General features: G+C 32.1%; 1 protein-coding gene across 1 annotated transcript in view; it reads right to left on the bottom strand.

The window, feature by feature from the left end:
* Positions 1 to 8,380: 8,380 nt before the first annotated feature.
* The window catches only part of LOC133182811 (uncharacterized), a 70,013-nt gene continuing 54,167 nt past the window's right edge, over positions 8,381 to 24,226 (bottom strand). The window contains exons 21-22 of the mRNA XM_061317656.1: positions 22,290 to 22,427; positions 8,381 to 10,253 (exon numbers count right to left, since the gene is read on the bottom strand). Coding sequence (XP_061173640.1) covers positions 9,161 to 10,253; positions 22,290 to 22,427 — 1,231 coding nt within the window. The 3' untranslated portion in view covers positions 8,381 to 9,160. The remainder of the gene's footprint in view (positions 10,254 to 22,289; positions 22,428 to 24,226) is intronic.

Below are 24,226 nucleotides of genomic sequence, written 5' to 3'. Positions count from 1 at the left end.
TTTGCCATTGCTGTAACAAATCTTAATGCACTGTCTAAGAACATGCAGTAATAAGTAGACTAGTTATGACCGCCATCAATGCATTAGACACCGCCATTAGTGCATTAGGCAACATCACGATTTTTTTTTTCTGAGCTAAGTAAAACACATGGGTGATGAAGTAAGTCAGACAGGTTAAGTGATGTACTGTATAAGCTTCCTATTAAATGTGCAACCTTATGTGAAGGTGATGGCTTTATGTTAGCTTATTTATTTACAGATATAGTGTTTTTATTTGAGGATATGGGACAGCCATTTACATTTTAATTAAACATAATTTAAGACATACAGAGGAATATACGAGCGTTAAAATACATTTAAGCTACATATTTAGCCGTCTTTGAGACCGTTTTTGTCAATATGTTGAATATTCTACTCCACAGAGCATGTTTTTAACTACCACAGACCTTATTTTTGCAATATGGCTTGTAATATTCTGAATATAACAGTGTTTTTAACATGCATAGAAAACCGCGGCAAGAGTTTTGCAACAGTTTTATAATTTCATCAAAGGTACAATACTGTATCATGGCCGTAGGAACCGGGGGGGGGGGGCACGGGGGGGCCGTGCCCCCCAATAATTTTGCCGATGTATAGATTACTATAGTAAACATAGATACTATAAGCATGTGCCCCCTCAATAAAACCGCCTGATGACCTTTTTTTTTTTTTTTTTTTTTTTTTTGCTTGTCAGAAAATTTTTGGTAGTGCCCCCTCAACTGTCAACTGAAAAATGTTTGGCTGTGCCCCCCCCCCCCCAAACTGAAATTGCTTCCTACGGGCCTGTGTATATTGCTGAGGAATGAAACTGTACATCTATAGGTTTATTGTGTTTTAAAACAGAGTTTTAAAATGTAGGCCAATCTTGACTTGGGTGTGCAATTAAAAGCAACAGGTCCCTGCGGTTTTTTCTTGTAAAAATTATTTATTTATGTTAGTGATGCCAGTTCCTATAATTTAACCGTTTGCTTCAAGTAAGCCCATATTCTTGAATGACAAAGTTGAACCTTGAATTTATTCATATATGCAATTCTACCAGCCCAAAATACCATGAGACAATCAATAGGGAACAAAGGGGCGAATTCGAAGGACACCATCAGACATCTTATATTACTACACATATTATATTTAGCGTATACAACACCCTTTTAGTTTTTTAATGTATTTCACTCCAAGTTTGTACAAATATTTAACCCCTTAATTAATCACATACATAATTATTTTTTTACAGTTAAGAATGTATTTAATTCAATATTCCAAAGAAAGAGAAATTTAAATGTAGATAGAAACATCAAAGAAAACCGAAGTTATGTCTGTAAGTTAATACAGTGACCTTTCCTTTAGCAGACTTTTATATCAACTTATAAATTTCTTTTTCTGGTTACTATGACAACATGAGAAGTCACAGATTCCTTTAGAACAAAAAATAAAAATTTTAATATTTCTCGCTATCCTGCAGACATTGCAAGACATAAAAATGACACGATTATTAGGAATTTGCAATTCATAAAACGAAAATAGTTTGATATCAATTCATATCTATAATGTATAGATTATAAAAAATCACTAGGTCAATGCAAATTTGAAACTACAGACACAGTTAATCGCCAAAGTTCTTTAACGACAATTTGATCACCTATTAAATTTTGAATACTAAAAAACCTGAATAAAATTTGTAATCCAAGTACATTTCAAGAACCATGGGTGTGGGGAAATTGCACGTGATATTTTGTACGTTTCTTTTCTTTATAAAGGTCACAATTTGTGATGTGTAATTATGATATTATTTATTTACAAAATGCCGGATTTAAGTTTAAGTGCATAATTCTCACACCTGTGTAGGTAATTAGAATGACAAACCCGACGTTTTCATAAAACAAATTGTTTAGATGATCTAAATGGTTTTGACTACCCTAAACCCCCTCATCAAAGACTCTTATGTACATCGTTAATGCCCTAAACAGCAACCTGAGAATAGCAATAGACAAATTAAGGCTTTGCCTCTTTTGATAAAAATGAGTATTTGTGTGCTCATTTAGATTAGAAAATCGGAAAAAAGGCGTGTAAGAACAGATGTCAAAGAGACAGAATAATAATACGGTATAGGGACGACATCTTTAATCATGGCGGTTTACATTCCGTGGTGGAGCCCTGGTTCATGGTCACTAGTTTGGTTGACAAGAATGTAAAAGAAGGAGCTCAGACACCTGTTAAAATGACGTCATAGAGCTTCTGTCTATGAACAGCAGAACTTGGCCGAGTTTCATCTTTTTTTCCTCTATGGAATTAATATTTTGAGTTATAAATGAAAATAGTGTTGATCTTAATTAAGCAGTTCATATGTTTTACCAATATACTCTTAGAAGGTACTGGAAAAGACAGACTGTATAAATTAAGAATAAATGGCGATGTTAATATTCGTCGTCTTCGTGGCTTGAATGAAGTCGTGAACCTAAAAGAAAAAATAGTTTTCATTTCTTAAAAACAATCAATAGAATTTTATTAACGGTTGAATATTTATTAAATATCCTTAAATTCACAACCTACTTTTGAGTACCAAAAGGAAAAAAAAATAAACAAAACCTGTAATGTAAATCAAGATTAACATTTTAATTCATTACCACCAATTGCCTTGGATTGTCTTCAAACTGTTTCTTCAAAAAAGCACCTAAAAGTACACGATGTTCCAAATTCATGTGATCCACCAAAATCATGCACATATTTCAAAGTTCCTTTCCCCCCTTTTTTTTGAAATTGTCACAAAAAATGCCTGACACCTGTTGTAAACAGAGGACGGAAACGTCGTTTAAAGTAAAGTATATAAAGTGCATAAGACTTTTTCAGTACATTGTTTGAAGGTATTCCGCCGATTTTAACCAGTTCATGTGGTCAAAGGTTATACTGAATTAGAACCCGATACCAAATTCGTTCCGTTAATTTTGTGAAGTATTCATTAGCAATCACATAAATCAAAGGAAAAGAATGATTTGTGATTTTTCACCTTTTTAATTTCTATATCAATGATTTATTTAGAATGATATAATGCAAGAATTTTTACATTTCAAAAATAATTTTTCAACCCTGACCTTCTATACAAAAAAAAATGTATAATAATTTTTGACGTACAGTACACCATATTAAAATTAGTCGTATTTTCTTTAAAAAGTAGATCTTAAATTCTGCAATTAAAATAGACATGCAGATAATGTTTTATAATATGCCACTATAAATATAAACATATGTCATATCCAAGCAAAAAAAGTTAACAGAGTATCATTATATATTTCTTTCAGAAATATGTTACTTTCGTGTCAGCATTATTTTTTAAAGTTTATTGTGGGGTTAATACCATACCAGACGGCAAAATTGATGTCATCTTCTCTGAGGACAAGAGAGCATCTTAAATACTAAAACTTTGAAACTTTGCCCTCAATTACTTCAAAATTCTACCACAAAAGACAAGACACTAACAAAAACCACATTTTAAAACGTTACAAACTCTGAACACATTGATTTGGTTGGGCCCTGGTCATTTTACGGTGATAAGCGGATAGACCTTATTCAAAAAGCGGGTAAAATTAAGACCCTTCTTTTACTTCATTACTATTTAAGCAATAATTTGAAAAGATCAATTACGACCAAACTTACTAACGTCTGAATGGCGTCATACAAGGAACCCTTACAGATTTGGCTTATGTGTATGGGTTTATTTCGCTCGATTAAATACAAGTACATATTAAAGCGTACACCTAAACTCCCACCAACAGAATTAAGCCTTTTATACTCTGTTACGGAGATGATTAGGCGCTAGTCACGTTGTGGTCAAAAAGAGCGGCATCGGAGTTCTGGAAGACGCCAAGACGATCTCTTTGGTAAACCGGAAGTTGAAGATTTGGCTTTCAACGGATCGGAGCGATTTCGGCATATCACCCAATGTGTTCCTTTAACGTGCTGCGGACGAGTGTAAATATGCTCAAATGATTGTTATGCTGTGTAAACTCCTCGCATATTTCCTTTAGTGTCAGCTTTTGAACAATTTTATTTGCTTTTTATCGGTTTTCCAAGTTTCGTAGCACCTGCGGTTGTAAGAAGAATGTTTTTACTTCGTAGTTTATAATTCATATACAAATAATAAGAATTCGCAAACTCTAATGTTACATTTGACAAAGCAATATAACAGAAGGCTAATTTTACAGATTGGGTGCAGAATGTCTTTCGTTTTTCTCATGGAGTTGTTTTTGTGCATTAAGAAATTGGGTTGTTAAAACTTGAAGCTTAATTTGCATTCCTCTTATTATCCAAGCATCTAATTCAGGTTTACAAAGTCAACCGTTCAGATAATCCTGGCATGTATTAGAGAGTGAGATATGTATAAAAACGAGGATAAGAAAACGTACGGACACCTGGGAAATCTATAAACATCAACAGTAAACAAATCACAATCAGAATTTAACATACCATTACCTACTTTTTCCTACAAATATTTGCACCTGTTCAAGGCAAATGTCACCCATAAAACCATTCTTCACAATATTACAACAATAGACCTTTCGGGTAGCGGCAAATTGGCAAAGTAAATTGATTGTTAACTCGTCCGTGTTTATCATTTAATTATGCGATTCTGTTTCACCGTTACTGGTACATTTTCGTCAAGACGTTTTTGGTTAATGGGTCCATGTACATTAACAGCGAACACCTGTGAAACAGAAAGAAAAATCAAAGAGCAAAGTGTACCTTAAGCTAGAGATAGATTAAACACAAAACAATAGACAAACACAGATCACAAGGAGTGGGGTGGGGCTAATACCTCCCCGAGGCACACAGAGATTCGACCACACTCCCCCTGAAAAAAAAAATGTTCACAGAAAGCGAGCACCTGCAGAATTCAGCTTTTTTAGACAGTGCATCATTTATAAAAAAAAATATATATATATATACGTAAATTTAATAGAATATTTATGAACATATGTATTGGGTTTAATGATATTCTGTTAATCGTGTGTGAGGGTGTGTGTGCGTGTGTTTTCATTTATATACACTTTGTAGTTATTGTCAGGATATAATTCAAACTTTGAAAGAATTAAACGAGAAGTGTTGTTAATCTCAAATACCCTGTGCTTAAGGTTGTATTGGGGACGTGACCTTGTCTATTACCTTTTCCTTAAGAACATTTGTGCCAAGTACGGACTTCTCATGTTCTCCACTTTAAAGACATGGAATGGACAAACATTTAACATTTCCAAACCCTGTGACCTTGACCTCGTCAAAGTTACATTGATTCAGGGTCATGACACACACTCTGGTTATAAGCACCTTTCTGAAAACTATAAAGAAATTATTTAATTTCCTTCAAGAAATATGAGCAAGGTTAAATTCATAGACAAAGTGACAGACTGACTAAAACAATTTGCCCCCCGGAGTTTCTATTTCGGTGGGAAAAATAAGCATGTACGTGCAAAATACATGAAGTTCTGATAATGAACAAAATGTATTTTTTGACATTTAAAAAATGATATTAAAATATTGACTTCGAAAATGATCCTTTTTAAAAAGATATTGGATGAACATGATTGTCTTTTTAATTGTTACTTTGTACTATTGCTTAAGAAAAAGAACACATTAACCGTGAAATTTCATTTCTGCGTTAATTTCATTATAAGGCTTTTTCCTGCATGTGATTACGACCTTTGTTTGTGTCAAGTATACATTTCAAATGTTTCTTATTATAAAGACATAAACTGGACAAAAATTTATACACTATGACCTTGACCCTGTGAAACACTTTGGTTCCGTGTCCTGACACACAATCTCTAGTCATAAGCAGACTACAAAGTATGAAATAACTCTTTATGAGCAAGGTTAAATTTGTAAACAAAGTGATAGACATAACAAAATATATTCCCTAGCTGGAATTTCCATTCCCTTGTCAAAAAATAGGCATGTATGAATACATGAAGTACAGTTCATCTGATAATGAAAAAACAAATGTATTTTATGGAAAAAATATTGTCTGACATTTACAAAGAGATATTAAAATATTGACCATGAAAATTGTCTTATATAATTAGATATACGATTGTGGTTTTCATTATTAATTTATACACTTGCATAAGAACACATAGACAAATAAGCTTTAATTTTGTGTTAATATCACTATAAGAGCTTTTTTCTACATGTGAAATGTTACATATCTTATGATTTTATTTTTATTTAAACTCAGACATTATACAGTTATGAAATACAAGTGAATATTGTACTTCGAGGATGGCTAAAGCATTGTACTGGCTGAAAAACAGCAATAATTGTTTTATTTTAATGAATTGAATGATACAAACTTACCACCTTTACATCTGCTGGTCTTAGCCAAACGCAGTGAGAGAAAGGGACTGAAATAAACATAATCAGTTCTATAAATTTGAAATTTCTTAATCTATTTTAGTGCAATGTAGAAAAAAATAAATGTCAGGCACGTAGCATCTATTTTGAAGTAGGGGTGGGGGCATTAAAAGGCAAAAAATAAAAGGTCAATTTATCTTATGAATCTCTAACAAACCCCCAAAAGAGGAAAATTCTGCAAACTCCATAATCTTATTTTGGGGCGGGTGGGGTGGTGGGGGTTAGGCTCCATTAATCTAAGATACTGTTCTAAAAAGTCGAAGGAGGGGTATGCAATCAGACATTCAATGAAAATTTTCAAACTAAATTAATATACGTTCAGAAAAAGTGGGGAACCCCCCTCCCATTCTATGTGCCTAAATGTTTTTGTTTTGTTTCCCTGAATGGAGGTAGGGTGCAGGTGAAATAACTTTTCGGAATTAATTGTATCAATTTAAATGGAGGTTCTCAATCTATTTTATGTCCAATGTAGAAAAATTAAATCCATATGTTCACTTGGAAGGTCACGTACATGTGAACGTAACGTTTTTATTTTTTTAAATTTATTTTTACAATGTTGGATGTCAGCCAATCAGAGAACTAGGAATTATTCAATCATATAATAAAAAAAAAATTGTTCCAAAATGTTTATTCATCTCTATTTCTTTCAAGGGAAGCGCTTCAGTAGCTTTCATTAACTTAATCTCTAGGAGTTTGTGATACAACATTTCAATATTTTGTTTAACATTTTCCTTTTGGTGAATGATAGAATGTCTTTTCTGTCACTCAAATTGCACCCCCTCATAACGACAGTTTCCTTGGCAGTTCCTATCTAGGGAAATCGATAAGAACATTCAATCACTTTTATTATTGATATCAAAGGAAATGTTTAGTTAAATCAGCCAAAATTATTTTAATTATCAATGCATCACAAAAGTGCAAATGGAATAAAAATCCAAACATAGACACGGAGAAGAATGCATTCCAGAGTTGATTGAAATGATGAAAGAGCTACTATGATGAACTCAGGAAACACATGGTCTTTTGTCGTAATACGGGGCCTCGAAGGACCAATCCTGCAATGATATTGATGAAAAAATATTCCCCCACTTCAAATAAAATTGTCAATTTTTTCATCCGGTAATGCTCATTGAATTGTGATCGTAATACTTTGCGAAAATTTAAATGGGTTTCATTTTTTATTTTGAAAATGCTATCAACTAGATTTACCAAATATATATACACGATAAAGTACTACAAACTATACTACAAGCGCTTAGATTCTAGCAAATATATCCTTTCCCAATTAGTAATTACTTTTGGCAGCTATCAAATTAGACTTGACACGAAATGCGTTATGTGAAGGATTGACTTTAATTATTAGCCATGTTCATATGGCATTGTAAAACTTTTATCACGAGAGCGAAACAAAGGATTTCTCAAAAGAACGTCATTTTTGTGAAAAAATAGTTTTCATTATTTTTACATTTGTTCTAAATATAGCTTAATAACAGGATACTAATTTTCAATTCTTGGATAACTAAGTGCCAATTATCACCCACAAGAAGTGGGATGGAAACAAGAAAAAAAAAAGGTTTTAAAAGTCCGGGACTAAGCTATGGCACTAAAGCTGGGGGAAAATACCATCCTAATTGGTTTGGATTTGCAATGTGCATGTATACTATATTCTGAGTAAAAGTCAATTTTAATGAATTTCCCATATTATATCTTTTATAACAGAATATAGGAAACTTTTGAATCATCTTCAAATCAGTTGGAAACAATGGAAGACAAACATAAAAAAAACCCTCTGAAAACGAACCTTTTACGGGCCAAGGCAAGGATCTGAAAGTCAAATAGAACATTTTAACTATTTCTCTCACTGGATATCAACTTTAAAAAGACGTTCATTAATGTCGCGGAAGAGAAATTGAAACATGACTGTCAAACAAGTGTTAGAAAAATAGTAGTTTTATTGGTAACTGACATGTAAAAAAGGAACCAACTCAATCGTAAATGAACTATTCATATCTGTTGAAGTTGCTCGTATCAATTTTGCTTTTTTTTAAAAGAGGGAACAATAATCAAATGCTATCTGCTTCTCAATCTACAAAAAACAAATCATGACTTTAATAGCAGGAAATTTCTTCTATTCTTAAAAAAAGATATTTTCAGCCATTGGTCTAGAATTATATCAGCTGATGTGAAATGTTTCAGTTTTCTTTCGGTCTATCATTTCAGGATCGGGGAAATCAAGATAAATCAATATCTGTGACAAGCAATTGATAACAAACAGTTTAACTTCTACTTTGCATCTATGCATCACGAATATGATAGCCGTCATAGTCTTGTCTTAATCCGCGTATTCCGATTGGTATTTTGTCACTGGGTGTAACAGTTAATCGTTAAACATCCCCAAAGTGTTATCTATAGCAAATAACACGCTGGTATTTTATTTTTACCTCAACTTATTAGGCAAATGCTATAATTGTACAGTAAGTGATTATGCTTATAATTGTCAATATTTCATGACAAGATATTAGATTACAACGTATACCGAAAAAAAAACCCAGACAGACAGACATCCAGAATTAATTGAACATCGCAAATTTACCTGATGTTAGGATCATGACTTTAGTATACCTATAAATGATTCATTTTAAAATGTGAATAACACTTCAAGTTATTCAAAACATTCAATATCATAAAATGCCATTTTTCAGAAACAAATTAATTGAAGAAATCTCTAAACATATGTGTCCAGTGTCTGTTCGTCGCTGTCCCAAACACATGTGTCTGTGGACATTTCGATTTCCTGTGACAGACTTTTATTCTCACAGTCGCTGGACGTTGAGTTCGTCACGTGATCGTCTTCATCTTCAGCCTTTAGGGGAATATTTTTGTCCGGAGGAAATATAAAAACTTGGCCACTCTGTACGGACAATTCATTAGCACTAGAAGTCGACACTCCAGAATCGTTTTGGGGGTCGTCAGATAAAAACATCGTAACCAACGTGTGAGGATCACCTTTTCTGGTTTCGTTACGGTAACGCCTTGGTCTATCAGCAGATTTGTTTAGTGTGTTTGATTCTTTTTTAATAACACTGTTACTCTCTGGGTAAAATACGTCGTCATCGCCATTTGATGACGTTGAACATTTCGAACAAGTACTACCGATGCTGCTTTCATCTGCATCGCAGTCAATAGCGCTGTTTCTTTGTAAACTTTCAAGATCCGGACTACTACTGGCTTTCGGAGAAACTGGATCGTGTCTATATAGCTGATTGACAATATTAAATTTAGGTACTGATGATATAGAATATTTCTTATTAATGTGAGGTGAACCTGTTTGTACTCTTTTTCGAGCTGCAAGCGTGTTCAAAGAGCTGCAAAATGTCACAGTTCTAGAATTTGGATGACAAGAATCGTTTGTACTCTCCACACTATTTGTTTCCACGAGGACTTCTACTACATGGACCTCTCCATCATCATTAAGAGAACATTTGTTTCGAGGAATCTGTTCCTTTGTAGAACAGGCATCTTCCACGTGACTTGTGACGTTGTAATTAACAATATCTTCAGTGTTTATGTCTGTTTCATTTGTTTTGTCTAGTTTATCAAAGCAGTCTAACTCAGCAGGTGGTATTGACGCTGTTGTAGTATTTTGACTATTGAGGATATCATGAACCTGATAGTATATTTTGCTGTCATCAAGTTCAAAATTAATATAGTGTTCCCCACAACTTGTTTCTAACATTGAATCAAACGTTCTGCAGAGCTCGGTAAAACTTGGTCTACTGTTTGGGTCTTCGCGCCAACAAGAACGCATGATTTGGTATCTGGAAAAAAAAGGTACATTTCTTAATCTTAAAACTGGTTTACATCCAAGGAGGCATAGAATACAAGGTATATTGAAATGTCATTTAAACACCAACAAAAACTGGATTTACAAAATGTGTTTTGATGATTTCATTTCAAACACCTGGAAGACGATGAAAAAACGCGATAAATTTACTGACTGACATTTCAGAGATGAAAATGCCAGATAGCAATCAATGAATGAATTCCGAAATGCGAAGTGTAATTGGGGACCCGGACTTTTTAAAGCATTTCGTCTTGTTTGTACAATGAATTCTTTTAAAAAGATTTTGATTTTAAAAAAAATAATGTTTAGCTTTATGGTTTTAACTGATATTCAAGTTTAATATTGTAATGAGAAAGAACAGTTTAATGTGATTTATTAACACATCCAAATTGAAAGATGATAGGGATTTAGTGAAAGCCTTGTTCTTTGATGGACGTTTCGGAGTTAGATGTTAGAAAAAAAGAGATACATGACATACCAAAGGCGTAATATGAATCAACATAATTCGGTTGTATTTCCTTTGCAATGCCCTGGTGTACAACATTTTATTCATGTTCAGAATATCCATTTACTAGAATATTTCCAAAACCTGACCTTCACTAGCAATAAAAAGAATCTTTAAAATATTTTTCTCCCACTGGCATTAAATACATTCAAGAGGCTCTGTTGAAGAAAAAAGGTAATATCATAATTCAGATTTTGCATAAAATTTTAATCGTTAAAATGTAAATATCTATTGAAATTTCACTCACTTTTAACTTTATTAAGTCAAACAGATATCCCTTTGATATTCAATGACTAATTAGAATTTTTAAATATAAAAAAAGAAGGGCTGCTGGTGACCTTTATTTTAAGTTATCGATATCTTATATTAATATATTTTTTTCTGATTTAAAATAAAACGAATGACACCCCCCCCCCCCCCCCGAAATCAATTCCCCTTAATTTTTTTTTTCAAAAGATGGTACTCTCCTTATTTAAATTAATGAACAGGAATTTATTTCATCAAAATTCCATCAGCACAATTTCATTCAATACATTTTCAACATAAAACTACCAGTATATATTCGCTTTTTCTTTTTTTTTAACAGCGGAACAGCCTTTGGGCAAATATAGGGGCAGGTAAGGTGTCTAGTTTTAAAAACCCGTGGATTCTTTCTTAAAATGTCATCCGTTCTCACTGTGAGATTCCATCTGAGAGCCACACACGGTGTCACTTGAGCTGTGGTGGGGAGAAAGTGTTGGCTGGGTGTATATGTATCTGGTGGTAGAGATTCAACCCTGATAACGTTTCTCTCTCCCACTCTTCATACTCTCTGACACACTGTTTAACGATTCCAGTTTATTGTTCGCGGATTTAAAAAAAAGGGGGGGTATATTTTTTATTTAAAAAAATAAAAAAATATAAAAGCCGATTGCTTTCGATATATAATGAAAAAATAGAATATGCCGTGATTCCTTAATAGTCATCGTGTATTTTCGTGAAAAGTACCACTCAAAAAATTACTCGATTTTTAAATTGCTGAAATACAATGACTTCATGCTCTCTATTTAATGCTTGTGTAAAATAAGAATTCTGCATCATTTAAGTGACCTTCAGAGATGTGAAGCTTATCATCATTTATAAAGAATAATGAGTGATAATATTAATCCAATTAAACATAAAAAATTTACATTAGAAGATATATATTAAAGCTTTATACATGTAAAGGCCCCGGCTGTAGTAAGATTCGAAGAGAACGTTGAACTGTCTGCATTGGATGTCCATATATAAAATAAAAAAAAGATTGACCTACCGGCTGCTAAAAATATGATGCAGGAATATTATTTCATAATAAGCTGTTATAAAAATAAGACTCTTTATTTACGATATAGGACACGACTTACATTACATAAGGATTCTTGTGGTTACTCGCCTTTTTCGTCATATTCAGCAAACTGCGTGTTCTCATTGTGAGAGCGGCCATGTGACATAAATCATGAAAGGTATTTTATAAATTATAGGGTGTCTGTGAAAATTTATCATTTACATACTATTGAATGTATTATTCCACCAAATAGACAGTTTTAGGCGATAGAGAAAAAATTCGCACGATGGGGGAGTTGGCACATTTTTCTTTCACAAAGTGGTGATACTGGCTATTTTCTGGTCATCTCTTGCGGTCAGTTGAAAATTAAAAAAGACTTGTCAGATAACATTTATCAAAGGACATTTCTTTTGTTAATAGTTCATTTTAACATGGCATGAAATGACAGTCAAAATAGTTTATCACATCTCATTGTTTTCGCACACCTGTAGACCGACCGCATCACTCCTGTCATGACGACCAATGTATCACTACATCGAGTCGCAATATGAGTAACACGTTCACAATAGTTTTTTTTTTTTTTTGTTTCTTTCGTTTTTTTTTTTTTTTTTTTAGATTTTCAGTGAATTGTGGATAGTGTAACATCTTTAACGATGTCAGGTGCAAAAGATTGATTTAAATATATCGATCGTGTCAAAGGAAAGACAATAGGGAAAAATACATTGGTGACCCGAAAAAGTCCAATAGGTCGAAAATAATTTAAAAATTCAAAACATTGCCTATAATTATATTCGTAGGATGCAATTCGGTCAAAAGTACATAGGATTAAAGAATTATTTCACCCATACTTGTCATAAAAACAAAAGGAACCGTTTAGAAATGCAATAAAATTGCAGAACATTACCGAAAAATAATCAATAAAATAGACCATAAGATGTTGTTGATGTACAATGTACAGTTTGCGACTGTCGCAATGTTGTACCAATTGGCCGGAAGTAAATTGGAAAGAATTAAAAGCTAAGCATCCTTGACTAAGAGCAAGACACAACCTTTTACATATGGCTTAAACCCTTTGATGATCGCCCAACCCAATCAACCAATGTAGCCAGCAATTACCACAAGCTTGATTATTAAATGTTATATGTACTTTGTCCCACACATCGATTTGACTATATGTTTATGAGACAAAAATAAAAAAAAAAGACATTTATCATTATAAACATCTTCATGCCAATACAATGATACACAATATTCAGGAAGGAAAAAGTAAATATTACATATCCATTACCACCCACCTGAAATAAAAGGATGAATCGAAGGGCTTATTAGTCAAAACTTTTCACTAATGTAAATAAAAATTTGTCTTTACGATCATTCAGAATTTATAAAAGTGGTATTTTATATTTTTCAAAAAAATATATGACTATTGCCTAGATTCAATCAAAATACAAGGATAATTTTATACCAAACTCCTTAAACGCTTTGAGTCGATTGCGAGAGGAAAATAAAAAGAAATTCTAAATTATCAAGTTTATAAACATTCATTATTTTATTAATAGAATATAAAACAAAGGAAAAGAAATCGTTGCATGCCTGTAGCCCTTTTCACTGCTGTGAGACAGTCCCTTGCGTTTTGCGGTCAAAACTTGAAGAATAAGTTTATTTCCATTAATTCAGAATTTTCATTTCAAACACAAAAGCGTCAGATTTTGGACTCTTAGATTAATTCAACCTTGTTCCTTTGCCTGATTAAATTCCTGCTGCATTTCAATTTTTCCCCTACGCAGGTGATATTATGTCATTTTAGGAACAATGTAATCGGTGGTTTATCTATTGACGTTAATGTCAGTTACTCTGCTCTAAATAACGAGAAATCAAACAAGTGGTTAAAAATGAGGGAAATTCTGTCACAATTTACATACATTCGCTTTTATGACTTGGCTAGGTCTTGGTACACGACCCAGTCGTCAAAAAAAAAAAAAAAAAAAAAAAAAAAAAAAAAAAATAGAGGAATGGATTTTTTTTTCAAAATGAATATTCCCCCATTATTTTTTTTTTAATAATAATACATAATTTCTTTTCCGTTTGTGTTTAGCTAGATCTTAAAACTCTTTCACTCATGATTGCTAAATTCAAATAGAAGTTCAAATGACAAAAAAAGTTTTTATGCAATTAATTGTGCGCATAATTAAAACGCTTGAAACAGATGCATAAACGAGAGTTTAAATTCGTGAAGATCATATCGCGCCTTTATCGTGTATAGATGAGCAGAGATTTCTTATGTTAACCACAAAGAACAACATATTTATTATGAACATCATTTTCATTGTCATTTCATCGTTTAATGATTCATATTCAAGTGGCGTGCATATGTTCAATTCAAAGAGTGAGGCATCCCCAATCCCTGCTTGATTTTTTTTTCATGAGAGAGAGAAGATTTTTGGTAATACATATATCTTGCAAACAGCAATAAGTGGTCAGTAGCGATTTCTAATTAAAAGGTGAAGATAGCGAACAGTGATCGATCTAAAAAAAACTACAAACGATACAAATCTGTGAAGTGGGCATAATACACGGACCCCCGGGAATTCCAGATATGAGATCAGGTGCGTAAGAGGAGTAAGCATCCTCTGTCGACCAGTCACACCCGCCGTGAGCCAATGTACTGACCAGGTATACGGAATGTTCCGTAGTCAAATTTAGTTTAAAAACAAAGGCCTAACAATTAGTATGATATATGTCAGTGAAAATACGACCCAATGATAGGTTATATTTGCTAACAAAGTCATTGGTTTAACGAGATGCGGCCTTTATAAACGAGGTTGTTTAAATCTCGGTAACATCAACTTATCTGTCAGTAGCCTTGGTTTAAGAATTGATCGTACTCAGAGTATGGTACTGAGTATCGAATAAGTTGGGAGACATAAACACCATATGCAGGTGATAGAGGAATATTACTATGTAAGTAAGGTCAACTCAACTTGTAATATTTGACCTATACTAAGTCGAAGTTCACATGTACATTTACATCGTAGAATTTTAATCTTTTTGTATAAAAAATTAAACTCTTGGTTAAATAATAATTTAACTGTTGAATTAGACCTTGCTTGATTCACGTAATAAAACACCTGTACAATCAAATAAAGCATAAACTGTACGATCATGACATCTGTCTCGATATAAAGAGATTGTTGTTACATGTAGTTAGATCGGGAAGTATTGGTAGTTTTCAAATCCTTATCCTATGTTAATTGTCCTCAACGTAAAAGTTATTACCATGACATAATTACTGCACTGCACACATTTCAAAATTGTCTCATAATTTAAAAAAGTCATCATAGTTTTTCATTTCATATTCGTATTTTTTTTTATTTACAAATAAAATAAATAAGTAAATATTTAAAAAAAAAAAATTCAAAAATTCAAATTCTTCATCAGGACACTCCTCCCAAAAAATATTCACCTCTCTAGTCATTAGGAGAAACACTGCTCAGCTCTAAGTTAGCTCACTTGAGCCAATTCGTCTTGGTCAAACTTGCCTGTCATCATTCTTTCTGTTATTTGTAAACCTTCTGAATCTCTGAACTAATTTATCGAACTTGCTAAAATCATTTCCGAGTTCTCAGAAACTATAATGGACATACTCCAGTGACAAGGATTTGGGTAAATAAACTGAATAACATGGACTGTAAAGTGTGGGTTAATAGAGATATAACAACCAACATCATGTCAAGTTGGATTAAAAAACAGTTGGACAAAACAATATATGTGTCTGTTTATTTGTCTTTTAAAAAGAAATAGTTTTGCGGCCCATAAATTATTAAAAAGCAGTTTTAATCGCGTTAGTTGGTTTTCAAACATTTTAACTGACGAATTTATGATGTAATAAAGACAAACGAAATAAACAACTTGTTCCTGGAAAATGTCAATGATATTGACATGAACTGACATATTTTTTTGTTTTTTCTACTCGTCATTTTTGTTTGTTCTTCATATTTTACTGCTGAGTTGAAACTGATTAATTGATTGACGCCTGAAAGTCACTACCGGAAATATTCCCATATTACGTGAGTTGTATTATAACACAGAAACAGAATCTTCTGGAGAGAGGAAAAAATAATTATGGAAAGTAAGGATGAATGGAGAAATTCGATATGATACGTTTTTATTATTAAGCAATATTTGCATATATTGAGAAATTTCTGTCTGCAGTCTGATAATTAAAACGTCTTGGAATGCTAACCTTTCCTATTTCAGACAAAAAGGTTGAATTTTAGCAGAGAAATTAAGCAAATCAAACCAAGGAAAAGACCTACGCTGTTCAATATTGCGTCAACGTATTTCTACAATTATATTTGAACATAAACTTGTAAAATCTTATGTATTAGAGATCAGCATGTCAGCAAACACAAATGTAATTAAACATGTTAGCTTTCATTTTCATAAGAAAATACAGGATTATGTACATTTGAGTAAAATCCAGAGTTTAAAAAATATTTATTTTATTTGTGTATTATACTTACAATAGTATATTAAACAAATTCCGATAACGCGTAATGAAAATATAATTATTTCATCTACTGAATTCGATTATTTTTACTTTTTCTTTCTGCGTCAAAATTCGACATTTCTTTGAAAAAATTCAGTCTAACTTGCATTTAATTTTCAAATACTTTAATGGAATGTTTGTGATGTAGCTTTTGGAAACATATGCAGATGGCAAGAATAATTTCTCTAAAGAAAAAAAAAGCCTCAAACCAAGACATTTTCTTTGCAAGGGTGTTGTAAAATGCCCAGTCTTTGTACATTAATGTGTAAATGTCTGATGTTTATAGATGTCGGTAGCACTATCAAATACTTAATACCCACAAAATACATCGTTCAGAAACCATAATTATATCACTGTTCACTTTGATGGGGGTTTGAAGATCGTTGTGAATTAAGATGTTAATACCAATATTTGTCAGTCAACACTTAACCATCTTTTACCGAAAACACTATAACATTGCTGAGGCAACATACATTCTTTCAACTCCAGACACCCCAATTGTTTGAGAGGAATCTTCTACATTTTGATGCCGGATTTTAGTGTTAAAAACTCAAATAAGAACTGGCAAAAAAGACACATGAATCTTTAATATCATTTACAACAGCAGAGTGGCTTGTAAAATAGGGCTTTTTAAAACCATGATCTATACAGTATACACATGTTGTATTTTCAATTTTTCCCCATAAATGATTTCGAACCACTTTCATACTAAAAGGAGAGAAACGCTTAATAAGGATTTTATATCCTTCATTAAAAAATCCTTTTCTTTGAAAACGTTTGATAATGTTTAGAAAATGTCAGCAAATTAACTATTAGTTTGAATGTGAAAATTTCATAATAATTGCCTTGAAAATTTAGAGCTCGAGTGAGGATTTTCACAAATGCACTAACTTGCGAGATAATTTGAGGTTTAAATTTGCCCTTTTTTGGAATAAAAATATGAGTTCTTCACATATGTGTTTTATTATATCAACTGAATATAGCGTTAATGAAAAGATACTTGTGAGACAACTCGCGCTTAAAAGATATTTCATTGTAAGTTACGCAAAGCTATTAACTGAGAATGTAACACTCTACTCAAACCGCGTGTAAGATGTTGACCAGCCACGCCCCTTTCTAAAAGTCAACTACACAGAGGATCAACTCAATCGAGGTATGTAAATAAGGGGTGCTGTAAAAATAATAACGACGAATCAATATTTGTTTAAGATTCCGATTGACTTTTGTTTGACAAAAATTGGAGACTACTAATTATAGGGAAAGAGACAACAATTTTCAAACTGCATTCATTCATACAAATTGTCGACAGTGCCTTAAGTGTTGGGTTTGCTTGTTACAAATCGCCGAGGAAATCGGTGTTATTGTTGCATTCAAGAAACTTTCTATACTCATTTGCCTACAGTCAATCTTAAAAGTATGCATCGCTTCTGAAGACAATTCAGTCCGGAAAGGTAGGGTCATCCGGTATGAAAATCATAAAAGTAAATGTCTAAATCTCTCTCTCTCTCTCTATTCTTGTAAATGCTGATTAAGACGTCTCTAAAGACAAAAAGATAAAATTCAATTCACAAAATTTACACCTTTCAGTAGTGAAATGTTAATTTCCAATATTTAAAAAGAAAAAGAAGACTAAAGTTCGTGGTGACCTTCTCGTGTATTCGCGTTAGACAATGTGATTATCCTTTTGAGGACATTTTTGTAGGTAAAGCAGTCTGGTATGGCAAATTAACTTATGTTGGGAGTTTTCGGGATAAAAACAGAATGATGTAAACTGGAGTCAGTTTAATTGAAATCAAACCAAAACTGTAGGAGGCCTAACATTTTGAAGAAAAAATAAATCTATTTTCAATAACCGTGGCAACGCTGTTTATTGAAATCAAAAACCGATAAACGGACAGAGTATCTTTCTGAGTGTACTTTTGTCCCCAGTTCTAATGACAAAATCAATTGGAAGATAAGAGTTTTGAAAGAATTTCACGGAAATCTCTGTTTGTAGTATTCATAGCCACATCGTTTCATGAAGTCCAAACCGATGGAGCAGAATGATGTATCTTAGCATAGACTACTTGTGTACTAAGACCTCTAGAAAATCAGACCAAAACTGTAGCGTAGCGTTTTGAAAGAACATCACAGAAATTCCTATTTTTAGTAACCAGGGTAACACCGTTCATCGAAAGCCAAAATCAGTAAAGAGAATTACATGTACTTTGGTGAAATTATTTTTGTAGCCCAAGTAAAAATTAGATTAAAACTTAGAAGGAAATCCTTACATGAATAGAATTTTACAGAAATTTCTACATGAAGATGACGTTTACTCAGATTTTTAGTTGACAGAAACGGATAGCTATAAGGAACGATATCTTAAATCAAGGATTGTTCTAATTGGATAAAATATGCAAGTTACAAATTAATATCAATATCAAATTTTAATGTTTTACTATTTGAAGAAAATATGCAAAAACAAAGATAAATTTAATGTGATGTTGAGGAAATTCGAACTAAATTTGAATATTTCATTATTTTACAAATAACAAAACAAACAAACAACATATCATTCTGAAAGTTAAGATTGTATATGTTTTTAACAGCATTTTGTAAATATTGTGCGTGTTTAAGATCAACTGTCATTTAAAATAATTGAATGATACGTAATGAAATTTATCAAAATTATAAACAAAAACATATCTCAAGAATTTGATGATTGACCTCATATAGTTTTAATACCAGCAGAATATGGGGCTATAAATTGTATAGAGTACCTATCATTCAGGTTTTTGCAATATTAGATTAAAAATGAGTAGAATTTAGAAGATCGACGGAGAGGATATTCGGACTGGTAACATTAATTAGTTGTTTTTTGTTTTGTTTTTTTAACTCTAATAATTGTTTATCTATATTTAGCAACACTTTTCCAATTTCTTTATATTTCATTATGCAATCAGTTTGTTACTTAATATATTGATAAAGAAAATTTTGATTATAGTGTAAAAAATTGACGTATTTTCCTAGAAATACTCAGGAGCCACTAGCATGAAAAGTAGGTAATTGATCTATTTATTTGAAAGTGAATAATAACACTACACCATAGGTCTACAATGTTCAATAGGTGGTTTTTCATTCCTATTAGTGGAACTTTTTTGTCATCTGAGTAAACGCCATCCTTAAGTAGCCTTGCTAATACCGTTCATAGATTAAAATTGATAAAGAGAATTACTTGAAATCTATTTCTTTATCATGTTCTATTGAAATCGGATCAAAAGTATAGTTAGTCTTTTATGAGATTGTAAAGCATTGTGCACAAGTACTACTGCTGATCCCGCCTCATTATATATTTCTTCATTCTATGATGGTACTTTGTATGTGCTACTTCACTGTATGATGATACTTTAATTTAGATATATAAAATAAACACTAGAACTGAGTGTGTCTCAAATATTATGCTCCAATTTCTGTTTTAAGATTGTATTCGTTTTTTTCCGAAAACTCACTTATACTCAACTTAAAGCGCGTGAAAAACAGTCTTCTCCGATACCAGTAGGAGTTAAACATTTGTTTCTAATCTGAAATTTTCATACAAACTATATACAGTAATTTCGATTTTAAAATATAAAACATAGATGACCCTACATTATCCTATATTTAATTGGGTAAGGAACAAATTCTTATGTCTTATTGTGGAGATGATTCCCAGCATAATATATGCATAGAGATTTTCTGTCGATTTCTGCATCGTATTCAAGTTAGCACAGATTTTCTAAAGGTTACAAAAAGTTAGAGGCAAAAAGAAGTACGTTTGTACTTTTCAGGTCTAGAGAACTTGAGCTACAACTATTGAAAAAAAAAAGAAATTAATTCGCTTTGCTGCTAATTTCAAGGAACCTCTGTCTGCAAAACATTAAAACTGATTTTCAAACGTGACGATGATGTCAAGACTTTTTGAATTATGTGCCAAAAAAGCTGCCAAATTTCAAAGCTTGGCCCATTTTCCATGCAAAGAAAGGTGATATCATCGATACTAAACATACAATCAATGTCAGTTACTTTCAACTTGTTCAAAAAAAGCATGATCATTTGTTTTAACTCCTTATTCAGTTGAAATAGAGTTACATTGATAGAATAATAAAAAAACATGCAACTCATACAGTTAATTGAATTTTTTATTGTGACAAAGGGAATCTAAACGAAGAGTTGAAATTTATCACATGGACTGTGCAGTGGTTAAGAATCCATGTAGTATGCAATTCTAGTCCATGGAATCGGTTTATTTCCATAAACTTCACCGCATATGATTATATTTAACAGTCATATATAGTTGTTTTTTTTTCATGTGAATTTACTAGGTGGATTTAAATACAAAATATAAGTTCTTCGAGATTAGAGCTAAACCGGAAATTTTTCTGTGTGCCATGTTAAAAAACTGTTTACCGTAAATAAATTGAATACATTACTCGCCTGCTTCTTAGGAATATACACGTAGCACTAGTGAATTTATCATATTATATCATAATGATTTACATCATAACGCAAGTGATAAATATTCTCAAAATGCAATTAATTAATTATAATGGCATTTTTCTTTGTTCTTTAGTGTTCAACAGACCCTCTGTTCACATGTAAAATTACTTTGTTAAGACTTGGAGCCAGTATTGGCATATCGCGGTATCGCCCCTTGGTTTGTGACATGTACTTTAATACTATAAATAATTACTATTTCAATTTCAGTAATAAAACTAGGTCACTTTGAATCCATGAAATTGTTAATTAGCTTAAAGACTTCCTGGGGATCTAGCGGTGAGGGACAGGTTTGAGTCTCTAGTAAATGTAGCAGCTTCTAAATTCTTGCAGAACAATTACTTTTTTAGTCTTGGAATATCAAGAAGAGTTGGTACATAAACTAACGAAGAGTAAAACAGTCAGCACATTGTACAATAATTGTTAGCCATTACTGTAAAGCGCACCTGTTGATACCAAATTGTCATAACTGCAGCTTTTTTTAGAAATAGAATCATTTTTTTTAATTCTATGTGCTATATATGTAATTTTCTGACCAAAGATATCATTACATGTAATACTATTGTTTCTACTTTTTCTCTTGATCAAATTTCTGTTCGATCAAAATCTGATGTAAATGTCTTTTTATGTGATATTTTGTGCATCATTTTCATAAAGAACAAGGGAGGTTAAGAGTCCTTTGTGGCCTAAGAACAGTTTTGCAGTTTGAAAATAAACTCTATGATTTTTTATTTCTCAAAATGAATATTTTTTAACAGAAAGCATACATAAGGTCACCGGAAGGCAGCAATTTTTTTTCATTTCTAAATTTCCACATTTTGATTAAATTTACATCAATTTTAAAGTACGATTTGGTTCAGAAAACACAGAACACATGGAATTTTATCTATCAATTTTACAGATTCCTTGCACTCGTATCGTAAACATCTTGTGTAAAAATCTCCAGGAGGCTAGAGTAACTTTATGTTTCCACAATGAAAGTTTGGTACATTGATGAAAATTGACCAGATCTGGGGGAAATTCAGAAATTTATCAAGGCCCTTAACCCTTCTGAATTTTCGCTGGATGCTGTGGGTCTTTTTTTTTAACAGATTTAAATTTGACAATTTTCATATTTTGTCATCTTGCATTTCAAACTCACATTTCCTCTGAACAGTTGTCAGGTCTTTCCATTCTGTATCCATTCTTCAATTCTAACAACAAATCTCGCATGTCAATCGTCGGGTAAGGTGTTCCACCAAGCGTGACGATTTCAAACAAGAGGATACCGAATGACCATCTGCAAAAGAAAGTTTTATTTGAGGGATACTACATGTATGTGAAAATAAATTTACTTTTAATAATATTTTTAAGGGTTGCAGAAATGGTGAAAGGAATCTAGGGCCAGAGGAAAATGTTTTGTTTTACTCTACCTGTTTTGTCAAATCAGAATTTGAAATAAATATCAGTCATCAAGGGTGAAAAACACAACTACATGTAATAAAAAACCCACTTTTTTGCAAAGATAGACATAATATAGGCATTGAAAATTGGGGCTTACCTTTTTTCGTTGGTTTAGCCCCCCCCCCCCCCCCCCCACTTTCAATTTGCTTCCGACGCCTATGATTTAAGAATAGTACTCGTATAATGAACATGTCATTTTACTTGCATTTTTCAAGGCATAATTGTTAGACCAAAGTCTGTTTAACAGCGATTATATTTCTGAACGCAAAACAAATTAACATTTACCTTTGTGTAGCAAATATAATTATTGACACAGACGTATCTGCTCAATTCCTGTCAATTACAATAACAGAGGTTCCTCGCCCACTAATGAATAAAGAAGCCTCAATAGTAAACATCTATCTTGAATTAAAAAGATTGGAAGAAAGAAAAACAAACCTATACATTAATTAACTGAGAGGATCAACGAAGTGGAATCAGCTGATTAATGAAATAAACAGATACGATGAATCTATAATGTACAGGTTTTCAAACATGGGAGCAACATATCGTATGTGGCATGCAATGAATGATTTTGGAACAAATATCATGGACTGTTTAGTAGGCAACAGCAATAAAAACAGATATGTATCATAATTTGCTATATGAATGCAACCAAGTTAAAATTATCTAAAGTCAATAGCAAAATTCTAAACGTGGACAATAAATTGCTGTAAACGGTGTATAAGGGCAAAAAAAAAATGACGACCACAAGAAAGGTACATAAAAATAGTAAAAAGAGATATAAGGGGATAAAATGTTTATTAAGTTCATTTAGATATGTATGATAGGGCCTTTGTTTAGTACATATAAATAGAATTATGATACCAAATTTAAAAAAAAAAAAAACGTACATGTAATAAAGAGAATTTCAGAACAAAATGTTGTTTGTTGAAGAAAAAGAATTACGAATTTTTGAAGTAGTACAAACATCTTCATTTTTGACAATCCAGGGTTTGCTTATTGGTTTTAATTGATTCATAATTTTATTTAAGTTACGTCGTACCAATGTTGCCGACTTCTGGATTTTAGTAAGTTTGTAAAATATAAAAATATTTTAAACTGACGATTGTTTTCTTTTAAATATCGTTCTCGTATATATAATAGGTACCATAATATAATTACTGCTTTACTGGAGCAATAATATTGGAACTTGTCTTAGAATCCAAAATCAAATTTTGATTGCTTACAATTTTTTGGTAGAGTGGTGCCAAAAAAGTTAAGGATTCGTAAACTTTTTTAAGCTAGCAAAAGAACAAATCACGTACAGGAACAACTTTCCTAAGACTTAATTTCTCTCACAAGCATACCCCCACTGCAAATTCATATCCAGTTTCCCATATTATAACTTTTAAAATCTTGTAAAGTGTTTTTTGTTATATTTCTAGGTTTAGTACAGTTTCATATTTATAGACTTGTTCCTCGGCAGATTTGTGTTTATTAAACCTGATATTGACCATATTAACTTGATTTATACAAATCTTAATAATATTATTATTGTCACTTGTCTTCAATACATTTGGCTTATTAATTTGTTAAATGTATCATTGTTCTTAAAAAGAAAAACAATTGAATGCTTCTGTATGTAGTCATAAT

Source organism: Saccostrea echinata, unplaced genomic scaffold, assembly GCF_033153115.1.
Source record: "Saccostrea echinata isolate AGI-Se365-2 ecotype Australia unplaced genomic scaffold, CSIRO_AGI_Sech_v1 ptg000009l, whole genome shotgun sequence".
Lineage (NCBI taxonomy): Eukaryota > Metazoa > Mollusca > Bivalvia > Ostreida > Ostreidae > Saccostrea > Saccostrea echinata.
This window is presented reverse-complemented; position numbering and strand designations above follow the sequence as displayed.